The 12,754-nt window shown below is 45.2% G+C and overlaps 1 protein-coding gene across 5 annotated transcripts in view; it reads left to right on the top strand.

Annotated features, from left to right (window-relative positions):
* The window catches only part of PDLIM1 (PDZ and LIM domain 1), a 54,092-nt gene extending 41,964 nt beyond the window's left edge, over positions 1-12,128 (top strand). For 2 of the 5 annotated variants that reach the window (XM_075935730.2, XM_075935731.2), the window contains 5 exons: positions 65-135; positions 2,334-2,639; positions 6,970-7,118; positions 9,876-9,993; positions 11,184-12,128. In XM_075935730.2, the coding sequence (XP_075791845.1) occupies positions 65-135; positions 2,334-2,639; positions 6,970-7,118; positions 9,876-9,993; positions 11,184-11,370 (831 nt within the window). In that variant the 3' untranslated portion in view covers positions 11,371-12,128. The remainder of the gene's footprint in view (positions 1-64; positions 136-2,333; positions 2,640-6,969; positions 7,119-9,875; positions 9,994-11,183) is intronic. The other 3 variants (XM_075935732.2, XM_075935734.2, XM_075935733.2) reach the window with 2 other exon arrangements.
* Positions 12,129-12,754: the final 626 nt, after the last annotated feature.

Here is a 12,754-nt window from a genome sequence, read left to right as displayed (position 1 = left end):
GGGGACAGGGAATGTTCTGCAAGGTGCAAATGTGAAATTAACAATTGTGTGTTTTGTTCGCCAGAGACCGGCGCAGTTTCAGCGTTCATTCAGCATGACATACCAGCCCTTAAAATCACCCTCTGAGCGAAACAGGTGCCCAATGCTTTCTTATCAGAACGTTGTATCATTGGTCTTGTCTTCTGGCTTTTCAAGAAATGCTGGAAGGGTACAGTGTGGTACAGGAAACGAGCAGCCTCTTTTAAGAAATAGCTTTGAAATCTGACAGGGACACCGTACAGGCTGGGAGTTTTTATTAAACTGCCCTTTGCTTTGGGTTTTAAAGAACTGGCAAAAGCTCTGGGCAGTTTCTCTTCTGCTCAGCATGTTACATGGCTAAGACTAGAAGTCTGAAAATGTACCTTTCCTTATCAGCAGTCCCAGCAAACATCCACAGGGACGGGTCTGTGTTTGCACCTAACTCTTCCCAAAAAAATGACACTTCACCAAAAAAACTAGCCTGTTTCTAACCTGAAGTGCTAGAAACAAACCTGAGTGTGTCTGATGATGGGAGCCAGGAAAGTACTGGGCTCTCTTCCTGGCTTTGACCATGACTTTCCATCTGCCCTTGAGCAAGTCACTCACCTCACCTCCTGAGGTCCCAATTTCCACATCTGTAAAATGAAGATCATGATGATAACAAGAATTCAGAGCCCTGGATGTGGTTCAGATTACCCTGGTGCTCAGGAGCACTAGTCATGGACCAGGGTGTTAGGTGCTGCATAGAGGCCATCACAATCTAAAGATACTGGCCTCTGCCTGCAGTTTTATGCCTGTGTTTTAGGTATTAGTCCTCAAATCTCTGACTTACAGTTGTAGTCAAAAGGGAGAGGTCAGGGGAACTTCAGTGGTGGTCACAGTTTTGTGCCTGCAGAAATTGCGACCTTTTAATATCAGTCTAACAACATGGCTCCTAAGGCACTAAAAGTTCATCTGCAATGTGCACACATGGATCACCTTCTTATGTTGCATTGTGCCAATGCATTGTCAGATCTGCCCTGGCTCCATTCCCACACCCTCAGTCAAGGCAGAATTTAGCATTTAGGATTTTGTTCTCTTATCTGCCAGATTAAAGTGTTGGGTCACGTCATGTTGTCAGACCCCAGCCCTGGGCTGCAGAAGGCTCCTCCCTCCGGGGGAACGCTGCTGGGTAAGGGGATCGTAAGACATTTTATCATCACTTTTCTAATTAGGTCAAAGTTCATGTCTGACATTATTGGTGGTCTCCAGTGTTCCCTCTAAGCTGCATGGCAGCACAGCTTCACAGGGAGCCTCTGACTGGGCAGAGCTGATTCGTTACCTGGGAGGCTGGGCTGCCACGCAGCTTAGAGGGAACACTGGTGGTGTGTCTCGCTTGTGTAGACACCCTGGTAACATCAGGGCAGTGCCTTCAGCATTTTGGCTTAATTGCCCCAAGGCTTATCTTTGCCTTATGCTTCTCTCCTGGGAAGAGTCCCGTGTCAGTGAGACTCATGGGGCTGTCACTCTCCCTCCCTCTCTGGAAAGAGGGCAGGGGGCAGTGAGTGGCAGCTGTTAAGATCCAGATATTGTAAAAGGCTGCATAAGCCTGGCAGGAATGAGGCTTTCACCTGTTCAAACCCAGACAATGGAGACTTACCCTTCGCAGCTTGTTTTTCAGTGATTCAGGCTTGGACATGGGACTGGCACCAACATCATGTGATCTGAAACACATAGTGCTCTGCATCTATCCAGCACCTTTTTCTCTGAACTCCAGAGAGGCCAGATCTGTGTGCCGGGGTTACTCCAGAGGAATGTAACTGGAATTGCCCACCCCAGCACATTCCCTTAGATTAGTGCTGGTGTAAGTGATGCAGACCCTGGCCACAGAAACTGCAGCTTACAAAAGAGCTGCCTGATGCTGACAGGTGGTGGGTTAAGGAAGGGTCTTTCTCCTGCTACATTGTACCCTTTGGGTATGTCTGCATTGCAGTATGGAGGTGTGATTGCAGTTCATACAAGCATAACCGATCTACCTAGATTAAAGCTTGCTCAGTCACACCTCATGGCTGCAGTGTAGGCTACCCTTAGTGCTCAGCCTGAACATCAGCATTAGCCAGAAGCCGGACCACAGACGTGATCTGTATATGATGGATCCTTCCAGTGAAAGGAAGGCTTGGTTTGCAGTACTCGTTTCAGAATTGCTTGGGAGTTTGGTTTAGTCCTCCATTAACTTCTCCCTTCCTTTCTTCTTTCCCCTCTGTGTTTCTCTCAACTCGGCAACCTTAAAAAAAATGAAAACCCCAACCTCCCCTGTAACCCTTTGCTGCCTCCAGCCGCTTCTCGCCTCCTGCGTTCCAGGCACCTTTGGCAATGGTCTATAACCCTCTCCAGCCGCACACCTCTCTGCCTCCATTGCATAGGAGGCACAGCACCTCCTCAATCCCAAGCCAAGTGAGAGTGGGGCCCGAACAGCTAAAGCAAGCCGCTCAGATCTGCCCCAACAGCCCTGTGGAAGTGGAGGTGCCGGGACTCAAAGTGGTGCACGTGCAATTTAATTCCCCTTTGCAACTCTATTCCCAGAGAAACATCCTGGATACTTTACAAGGGCAGATCTCTTCCGTTAGCCCGGCTTTTCCCAGGTAACTTTGCCTGCTGTGTACGTGGCTTACTTGGCGCACGTCTGCATCCACGGCTTCATCTCCACAAGTGACTTGTTATCTGTTCATTGCTCAGTGTCAGCCCGTCACCAAGAATTGGAGGTTTTATGTGTCACCTTTCTGAATGAAAACGTAATGCATGCTGGTCTCCTCACAGAAGCTTTCTCTGCATTGCATTTGCTTGCTGTATGCAATGCAAAGCACCGGAATGTACCAAATCAGTCTACCACTGTCCTCTGCTGCTTTACTCACCCACCTGCAGAGAATGGTGAAATGTACAAGGTTTTATTATTTGAAAAATGGTCTTGTACTGACTTGACTTGGGCAGTGGAAAGGGGAGTGGGAGTTGCTGTTTACATCACCAGACTGGTAACATAGAGCCTTTAATTCCAGCATCCCTAATTTGGTGGTGACTGGAAGTCACTGCCATCTGTCCAGCTAAGTGTTCTGTGAGCTTCCATTTCACACATTGCTGGATTTGTGTGTAGTGAAGGATCAGGCTGATTTTGTCTCATTTCTGGCAAGAACAGGCTCCTTCTCCCCACTGTTTGCTTTCCAGGCAGGTGACACCTACTGTTTGGAGGCAGTGCATCCTAGTAGGTAGAGCACTGGCTGGGCACTCAGGAGACTGGGGTTCTAGTCCCAGCACTGCTATTGGGTTGCTGGGTGACCTTCAACAGGTCTCTTCACCTCCTGTGCTTCAGTTTCTCCATCTGTCAGGGCAATGATGCTTCCCTCCTTTGTAAAGTGCTTTGAGATCTACCGATGAAAAGCAGTATAAATAGTCCTGTATGGTATTAGCCTGTATTGATAGAAAGCAGTTTAGCATCAGGGAATCACAGTGCTAACCAGCAATAGCACAGCATCTTAGGATCTGCAAACCAACATTCAGCATGCTTGGTTTGCAAATTATGGCATTAAAATTAGGGTGGGCAGAGAAAGGCATAGTTTAACCTACTTCATTCATTTTTGCACACTAGCTGATAGACCAGTTCTTTTCACAGGAGCGGATTAGGAAATCAGCTGAAGTGCTGCATTCTTAGGCCAGGTCTACAGAGGGGGCAATGTCAGACTCTCCACTGTGTGAGGAATCAATGGGAGAACCTCTCCCGTCAACTCCCCTTACTTTTCTCACTCCAGTGGAGTACCGGCGTCATTGGGAGCACAGTCAGCAGTCGATTTAGCTGGTCTTTATTAGATCCACTAAATCGACCCCTGAGAGATTGATCCCCACAGTGCTGAGCTCCAGTAAGTGTAGACAACGCCTTAGATTGTTACAGATGGTTTGTGTCTGTTTCAGCTTACAATGCTGTGAACTGGCTACTGTGTATGAGTCCCATTCTCCTTTTCTGGACAAAATTGGAATGGCAAAATTTTGTCATAGTTCCTATGCTGCTAACAGCCTTGTTAGCTCAGGTGTTAAGGACCATATGCTTTCGAAGCACAAGGATCTGCGTTTTCACTCAGCAGTCACAATGGACATGTGGCCAAGTTTTGCAGTACAACAGCCAGGAAATCCCAGACGGCCACCAATTTATTACAATGCAATGTGGTTACTGAAAGCCTGTGTACATTGCCACTTTACTGCACTGTAGCTTTTTTGCTCAGGGGTGTGAAAAAACACCCCCCGAATGCAGCAAGTTACAGTGCTGTAAAGCACTAGTGTAAACAGGCTCCCAGCAGTGTTAGCTACTCCCCTCATGGAAGTGGTTTACCCAGGACCAGCTCGAGCCATTCCTGCACCCCGGGCAGCGGGCGCGTGACGCATGCATGGCTTTGCCCCCAGGCGCATGCGCAGCCCCGGCATGCTGTGCACCTTACAGCTGTAATCGGGCATGCGGCGCCTGATTGCAGCTCTAAGGGGCACCTCACGCCCAGGGCCGGGGGCTGCGTGGCGCCCTTAGAGCTGCCATCAGGCGCCCCCCGTAAGTTGGCACCCTGGACAGCTGCCCGGCTAGCCCCCCCCACTTAATCCGGCCCTGGGTTTACCTACAGCACTGAGCCACGATCACGTTGTTGTAATAAAGCTCGGCTGCGGTTGCACTTTAAGCTTATAAGTGTAGACAAAGCCTGCAACATTGCTCCTTGTAGTTCAGTTACAACTTGTAATTGATATGCTTTACCTCAGGAACAGTAAAACATCACCTTTTCCCATTGCTAATCCAGACTCTGGTAATGCTGACAAAAGAGCCCAAATGGATCTTCACCCACTTCTTAAGTGTATAGCATTAGAATTCCCTAGTCACGAAGGTCTTCATTACTTTTACAAAACATACTCCAGTAAAATAAAAGCAAAATTATGCTTGTCAAAATACACTGAACGAAGCTATCCTTGTGTGGGGTTTATTACAGTAACAGGTTGGTTTCTTACTAATTTGCAGTAGTTCAACAGTGGGTCTTCTGGTTTCTATGATCAGTTAGTAAGGTTCCCCTGCTCTCCTTATGGAATGATTAATTCCACTGAGGGATGTTGGAGTTATCTGTGTCTCCACAAACTTTTCCTCTAACCCATAGTATGTGCCTCTTCCACAAGACATGAGCTATTGCACCGTTTTATGAGGGATTTTTTTTGTTCTGTCTTCAGAGTCTCATTTTCTAAATATCACAAAGTGCTAAAAACCTGGAAGGTCTAACTTGCACATTGTCACAATATGTGTTTGTTTGAAATGTTTTGTTTCTGTTTGTTTATGATGTTCTGTAAGACAATTTTTAGCATTTGCTTTTCAATGTAAATTGATTAAATATCTTTAGTCTTGTGATTGAAAGACTTAACAGTGGGCTTCAGCCCATTATTCTGAGGGTAGAAATGGTGGTGAGAGAACACCAGAGTTAGTTAATTGATGATAATCCAGGGATTTTCCTATGTAATAGACATTGGGACTTGATCCTGTTTCTGCTGAGAGTTTCAGGTCATTGAGATTTGTATTCCTGAAGCTTGAATGTATGTGTGTATTTCTCAAAAGAATGCACTGCTTTCACTCCAGAATATTTTATAATAGATGGAATATTTTTGAGATTTTTAAATGAAAAAGTGCATTATAATATTTGCCATTAATTTACCTCTGGGGCTTAGAATGTTTATTGTGCATGCCAACCCCCAGATGACTTGATTATACTTTGGCAAGGAACATAGGCTGTTGCTTCATCGTGAAAAAAATTCTCTCTACAGATTCATCTCAATTCGGGATGCTTGTGTACAAATGCCTACACTTTATGCAAGAATGGTGTTCTTGTAGGCTAAACTTAGCAAACTGCTTGCATCTTATTATTTAACCTACTAGGCAGATGGCACTCATTCCTTATTTTTTATAAAGAGGGCTTTTGCCCCTTAGCCAGTGTGGGTAAGGTTTCCAGCTGCATTCGCTTAGGATGCTTCAGCTGGCAGAAATGCATCCATTTGACCTCTGGCAGAGAGATGGTTGAGATGCTGAGGTGCTACCTTCGCAGTTCAGAACCATTAAACCAAGAGTGCTAATCGCTCATGCACCACAGAAGGCAACACAAGTGGCCAGGTGGACAATGGGGATCCATTGCTGAGAGCAACAGCTTAGGGGTGACCCTGCCTGCTCTGTGAGTGTAGGCAAGTTGCTGCAGCACTTTGGGTCACAGTGATCCTATCTGTAAAATGGATATATTGATCACCATTTTAAAAATAGCACTGTGAGCTTGAAACTGAGAGTCACTCTTGTGACTAAGGTCCACAGGACAAGGCCCCTCTCCAGTGCAAAGAGTTTTTAATTAGAGAGTTATTGGCTGAATTGTGGCATTGGTTTCCCGCATTCCAGGGTAGGAACAGGTAGTCACATTATTCCTCTGGAGTTGAAGTTGAAACTCAAGTTTTCATAACAAAGTCCCACTTGCTTCCCATTGCCTGAACTCTGTCTCCAGCTCTTGTTGTCTGGAGAACCAAGCCAGATAACTCCCTTAAACACCAGGAGCTGGACCTGCCCCAAGAATAGTACAACTAATTCTTTATGGCACAATAGGCCTTTTAAAAAAATTCAACAGAACTGTTATATCTTGAAAAGTTCCTTTTTAATTTCATGCACTGAATTGCAAAGTATACTTGAGAACGAAGGAGGGGTTTTCAAATGGTGAAAATGCTCTAAAAATTGAGTGTTTTCCATTGGGCAGCAGCGGTGTTCATCTCAGTAGGTTTGCATTTTACTTGTGCAAAAAGCCTCTATCTCCACCATTCCATGCTGTATGTTTCCATATGTGGGTGTGTCTCAGATTGTAGTACTTACAGATTGTGGCAGTGACTGTTTCAATTATAGGTCATTTATAAAATATTTTTTAATATTCGCCCCAGTTTAGAGCAACACAACCAGCCCTCCAGTAACATTGTCATAGACAAGGAGTCTGAGGTTTACAAGATGCTTCAGGAGACAGAAGACCCAAAGGAACCACCCAGGCAATCTGCTTCATTCCTGGTGCTACAAGAAATTTTAGAATCTGAAGGTAAGCAGTTACTGTAGTCTCAACATGGCTGTCAGCATCCCTTCCCTGTAATCTGATCTATCAACTACATTTGGTTTAAAAGCAAACCCTCTTCCCCATCTGCTGATTGTTCAAAGTATCCACCAAAACGTACAGACACTTTTCTATTAATTTCCATGTGCATGGTTGCTCTTTCTGTGCAGTTGTTATGCATACGTACCCATGGCTGTGAACTCCTTCTGCGTAAGCATTTTAAAAACAAACCCTAAAATGTTAAGCAGCAAAAAGGATCCTTTAAAACATTTTTAAAACTCACCCAAATTTTCTAAATATCAGGCTTCACTTTTCAGTTGATTCACTGAGTAAAGACTTATTTAGATTCAAGATTGTGTGGGACAGCATGAGAGCACTAAAGCAAGCAGTTTCCATCCTCTGTGCAAGGAAAGGGGAAAAATCAGCTGTCGTTAAAATCCAGGAACGTATTGGATCTGAATAAGGAGAAGTAGATGAAGGTGCCACTCTTTCTGGCATCACTGTTCAACATCTGGAAATTGCAATGCACAACTGCAGCTGCCTTATCAAAGGAATCTGTGTTGTACTTAGTAGAGCCCAAAGAGTTGTTTTTAACTCCTTTCTTTAACAAATAGGCCTAGATAGGGAAAGAAATTCTTGGAATTCTTGGAATGGCTAATTAAAGCCTGTTTTTTAGTTCACAGCACTGGGGTGGAGCATGTTTCCATCTATAATAACATGGTGGCCAGGTACAAGTCTGGAAGTTAAACAGAGCAGTCAAATTCCATGGTCCAAGCTGAGTGATTTCCAAAGAGCAAACAGCCTTAAGAGATTCTTAAAATTCTTTTAATCGAAAATACAATCACATATTTTAAGTGTCCCTGTTTGTTACACATGTAACTTACAATCACTGATGGGAGTTCTGCACATAAGGGGGAAAAATAAAACCTGCATGTAACTCTCATTTCATTTGTCAGCCACCAAGAAAGTCTACCCCTTTCTCAATAGCACTGAAGAAAATAAGAGGCAAAGGGGATTTCTTTTTCTATTTTGAAATCTGTCAAAATTCATAAAGGTATTGCTTGGTTTCCTTTTGAGCTGATCAGCCTTGATACTGAGCAGGACCTGGAAAGTTGTGTCCCCCAAAGAAAATTTGTTGCTTAACTCACTTCCCTGTCAGCACATCCCAGAGAGGCTGGGATTACAGTCCGGATGTTTGGTGATGCTGGTTCAGACACAGTTTACCATGATAAACAGGCTGGCAAATGCTCTGAGCCAGCTTCCCAGCTGGAGGAAGTCACAGATATGCCTTTGTCTTCCTTCATTAGACTCATTAGGCTGCCCACTAACTCAGAGTGGGAGGGACGCCTCCCACAACCCTAGGGGGCTACAGACTTCTTTACAGCAACAGAGGGTCTAGGCCAATAGCTTTTGGTCTTGGAACTTGGATAACCACCAGTGGAGTAATCCAGTCCCTCTAGGGTGAACCTCAACTCCGTTTTCAGGCTTGGAACTTGGGAGGGCGTCATATTCCATGTAAAATATGGTAAGAGAGTTTTTTTTAAATAGCTAAAATGATGTTTTAGATTTGGTTGCCATGAGCAAACTGCTGTGCATCTTACCTGTGCAGTCCCTCACATTGGATTGTCAGGCCAGATGCTGGCTGGAGCAGCAGTAGTACACCTGTCACTGAGGGACATCATTATAGGCGGCCATGACTCTGAAATGGGGCTTGTCCATTCAAAGCTGACTCTGGATTCAGGAGCTTTGTAGTCCTGTAATTTCTTCAATACACTGGTGCGGGGGAAAAACACTAATATGGACAAGTTGTCTGGGGCCAAATAGGACGTGTCCATCCCTGCAGTGTAACCTGCCCTAGTGCAAACCTTGCTTGGCTCTGGTACAGTGCATCCGCCACAGAGGAAACCAGTGAGGTGGGTACAGCAGCACCGATGTCCTGTGTGTAGGCTGGGCTGTATTATCAGGCTGGCTGAGAGCCAGCTTTGAAAAGCTGAGCCTTCAGCCCCTCGGGCAGCAGCATCTGCAGAGCATGTGGGGCTCTGGCTTTTCTCTGTCCTCTGCTGTGACCAGCAGCTTTATCCTTCCCCCTTTGTTCTTTCACCATTGCCATGTGGGCTGGTCTGCAGCAACTTGTGTTTATGACTGCTGCCCTTTGTGGCTGTTGCTAGGGGGTTGCATCCCCTTTCTTTGACAAACATTGGATGCAGCTCGCTCTTGGGTTTGAGTAACATACTCTTGGGAGACACAGTGATGATTCCCCCCACAGCCTGCCCCATCAGTCCTGAGCTGGAATAAAGTCGCTCTGTCCTACCTCTATAATGTGTGTGCCACTGTCTGTAAATTGAGAGGCTCTGCAGCCCTTCCTTACTGCCACATTATTTTAAAAGCTCTTTAATAATCCCCTTCCTTTATTGGAAGGCTGGTAATATTGGAATGGTTTTAAGATGCTGCTTCAGAAACTCTGCAGATGTGTGCAGGGGACTGGATTTGATGACTTCTTGAGGCTCCTTCCAGTCCTATGAGTCTACGAAACAGGCTTTGTCCTGGGAGTCAAAAGCCAGGAGAGATTCTTGAGATCCTCCAGTCTGACCCTAAGGCCCTAGGAGTTCCCTGGATTAATTCGTGCTTCAAGTCCAACATCTGTGTTGAAATAGACTGTCTCTTCTGACATTTAAGTCTGGATTTAAAGAATCTTCTTGCTGTTTGAGCAGCCCACAATCCGATGTGCTCTATTCTTTTCCCCAGGGGACCCCAATAAACCTTCTGGATTTAGAAGTGTGAAAGCACCAACAACAAAAGTTGCTTCCTCTATCGGAAATGCCCAGAAGCTGCCCATTTGTGAGCAGTGTGGATCCAGCATTGTGTAAGTATCAACCCGTCCCAATGGCTTACAGACTTTGCTGTGCAAGTAGGGTATGTGACTCTGCTGAAAGATGCAGTGAAGAGCTGTTGCGTCTGCTCTGGGTAGATGGCTGCATGTGGCAGTGAAAGGGTCTGGCAGGAGGGAGAGCAGCATTCCCTACTATTGGAGCCTTTCACTGTGGTAAGGAAAGTTCTGACCAGGGCAGCTAGGGTGGCGGGACAGCAGGTTACATCAGTGAGTTCTTTTACCAGGGATGTAAGGAGTCCAAACCAGGAATTAGCATTAAATATGAAGCCCTGTGGTTACTTTAATGATTGGGGAAGTGTAGAAAGCTCTGTACTATAAACAGTGTAGCTAATGAATGCAAAGAGTGCTGCTAGAGCAAAATTACAGGAAATTGTAACAGTCTGCTGTGTAATTGCCTTCTTTTGATTTGGCTAGTGGCCGATAGCACTTGCATGGTGTTTCCCCCAGGAGAAGGCCCAGATACAGTAGAACAGTTTGACACCTCAACTACACTTTAGGAGTTGGTGACTCTTTTGTGAATGGGAAAATTCAGGCAGGGTCCAGACACTTTTTACTTCCCACACTGGTTGTGCAGGAGTTAATTTTTTTAATGTTACTTAGTCTTGAGCCATTTGAACCCACTGCTCATGGTACATCCTTGGTTTTGCACGTGCTGGTTTACCCGCCTGTCTGTAAGATTAAGGCCTAATCTACACTACAAAGTTAAATTAATCTCAGCCACCTTGTGCCAACCTATTTGTGTACATTTCTACACTCAAATTTGCCTTTGGCCAACATAAATGCCCTTAGGCAGATGCATTAATGTCACCACCCTGAATGGCCTTGAATCACAATCAATCAGCTGAGGGCACAGGGTTCTTGTTGGTAGTCATGGGGACAGAACGTCCTCTGGGGTAAATTGATCCCTGTCGAGCTACACCAACTGAAAATCTTGCCCATAGTTTCTCTACGACACATTCTGCCTCCCTAGAACCAGGGTCCCCATAGATATTTTCTCTGTCACATTGCTGCTGCAGAGTGGCTATGTCCTTACTGCCATGGGCGCTGGCCGTGCTGCCTTGAGCAGTCACAGAAGTGTGCAAGCATGGGGGCATGGGTTCAGCCAGGGAGCCCTTGAGAGATTGCAGGAGCCCAGAGTTGAGTGATCATGTTGTTTCCCACAGGGGAATGTTTGTGAAGCTGCGTGACAAGCAGCGCCATCCGGAGTGCTACGTGTGCAGTGACTGTGGGACAAACCTCAAGCAGAAAGGACACTTCTTTGTGGAAGATCGCATCTATTGTGAGCTGCATGCCCGAGAGCGAGTGACCCCGCCTGAAGGCTATGAGGTGGTCACTGTTTTTCCAAAGTGAATGGCATCAGCTTTGTACGAGTCTTCCTGAAAAGCAGGCCAAGCTCCCTCCAACCCTGCCATGCAATAAGGAATGCTTGGCATGGCCTTTCTCTTGCTGCCACAGTAACCCTGCATCTGTTAGCCTTACATGCCACTAACTGTCACGCTTGCAGGTTTTAAAATCAGCTCTGACGAATCAATTGGATGGCTTCTTTGTACTGTCCAATCCTCTCCCTTCGCTGTTGATTGCAGATGAAAATCAGAAGCCAAAGCACAGAAGCTGTATGTCTTCTGTTCATGTTAAATAAACGTGATGAATCTACAAGGCAAACTGTTGTCTGCATTTCCTCTGGCCCTGTGTGCATTGCCTGCCTCCGCCCCCACCGCCACAAACACTCTGCATCTGAACAGGCTTGGCAGAATTCAATTTCCATGATTTTGTCATTTTGATGGAGCAAATTTTGACCATTACTTTAGCTCAGGCCTGTGATAAAAGGACCGTTCCAAGCCTATGACAAAATGAGAGGAAGCATTTATCCTGTGGCTCTCCTGTATATCACCAGAAGCTATTAAATTGGGCTTCTGGTGCATATTTCTTATGCTTTTATTTAATGGCCATTACTTTGTTTTATTTATGTAGCTATTTTCACTATGCCCTATTTTGGTGGGTTTACTAGCTTGAGTTGTTAGAAAGAAAGGATGATAAAATACATGTAGTCCAAGGGGAGTGTTCATTTTTATTTCATTTCATATTAAATAAACATTTTAACCAGTGCACATTGTTAATTAGCCCTTGTTTTAATATTATTTTTCTTCCATAAACAAAATTCTCATACTTGGTGAATTTTCTCAGATTCCTCACATGGCGGAGCAGGTCAAATTTCTTGTAGTTTTATGATAATGGTGTTAATTTCAGTGTCCCACATATTCCATACCACACTATACTCATTACTCTGGTAGGGCTGAACAGAGACACTGGATTTATGGCTTATTACAACAATCTGTAATCCCCTAGTCCCGTTTAGCCTATGACTGCAGGGGTGTGAACAGGCTACCGTCCCTTGGATTGTCTCAGCGCATAGTGTAACTATTTACACTAAACACACTGTTATGCTTTGATTGGTTGTGAAGCTGGGAGCACATTTCCCAGACCTGAGGAACCTCTGTGTGAGTTTGAAAGCTTGGGTGTCTCACCAACAGAAACTGGTCCCATATAAGAGATTTCCTCACTCACCTTGTCTCTCAATATGCAACACTACATACAACATCCGTGCGGTGTATATACAGCAATTGTTTGTCTAGGGAAATGTTGCACCAGGGTAAAGAATTTAGTTTGATTATAGCTGTCCGTATCGGTCAGCGTCATATGAGCAGCCAACTCTCTATAGGACACTGATTTGAGA

The sequence above is a fragment of the Pelodiscus sinensis genome, chromosome 8 (assembly GCF_052426305.1).
Source record: "Pelodiscus sinensis isolate ZL-2025 chromosome 8, ASM5242630v1, whole genome shotgun sequence".
Classification (NCBI taxonomy): Eukaryota; Metazoa; Chordata; order Testudines; family Trionychidae; genus Pelodiscus; species Pelodiscus sinensis.
Note: the sequence above shows the minus strand (reverse complement) of the source record. Positions and strands in the feature narration are given on the sequence as shown.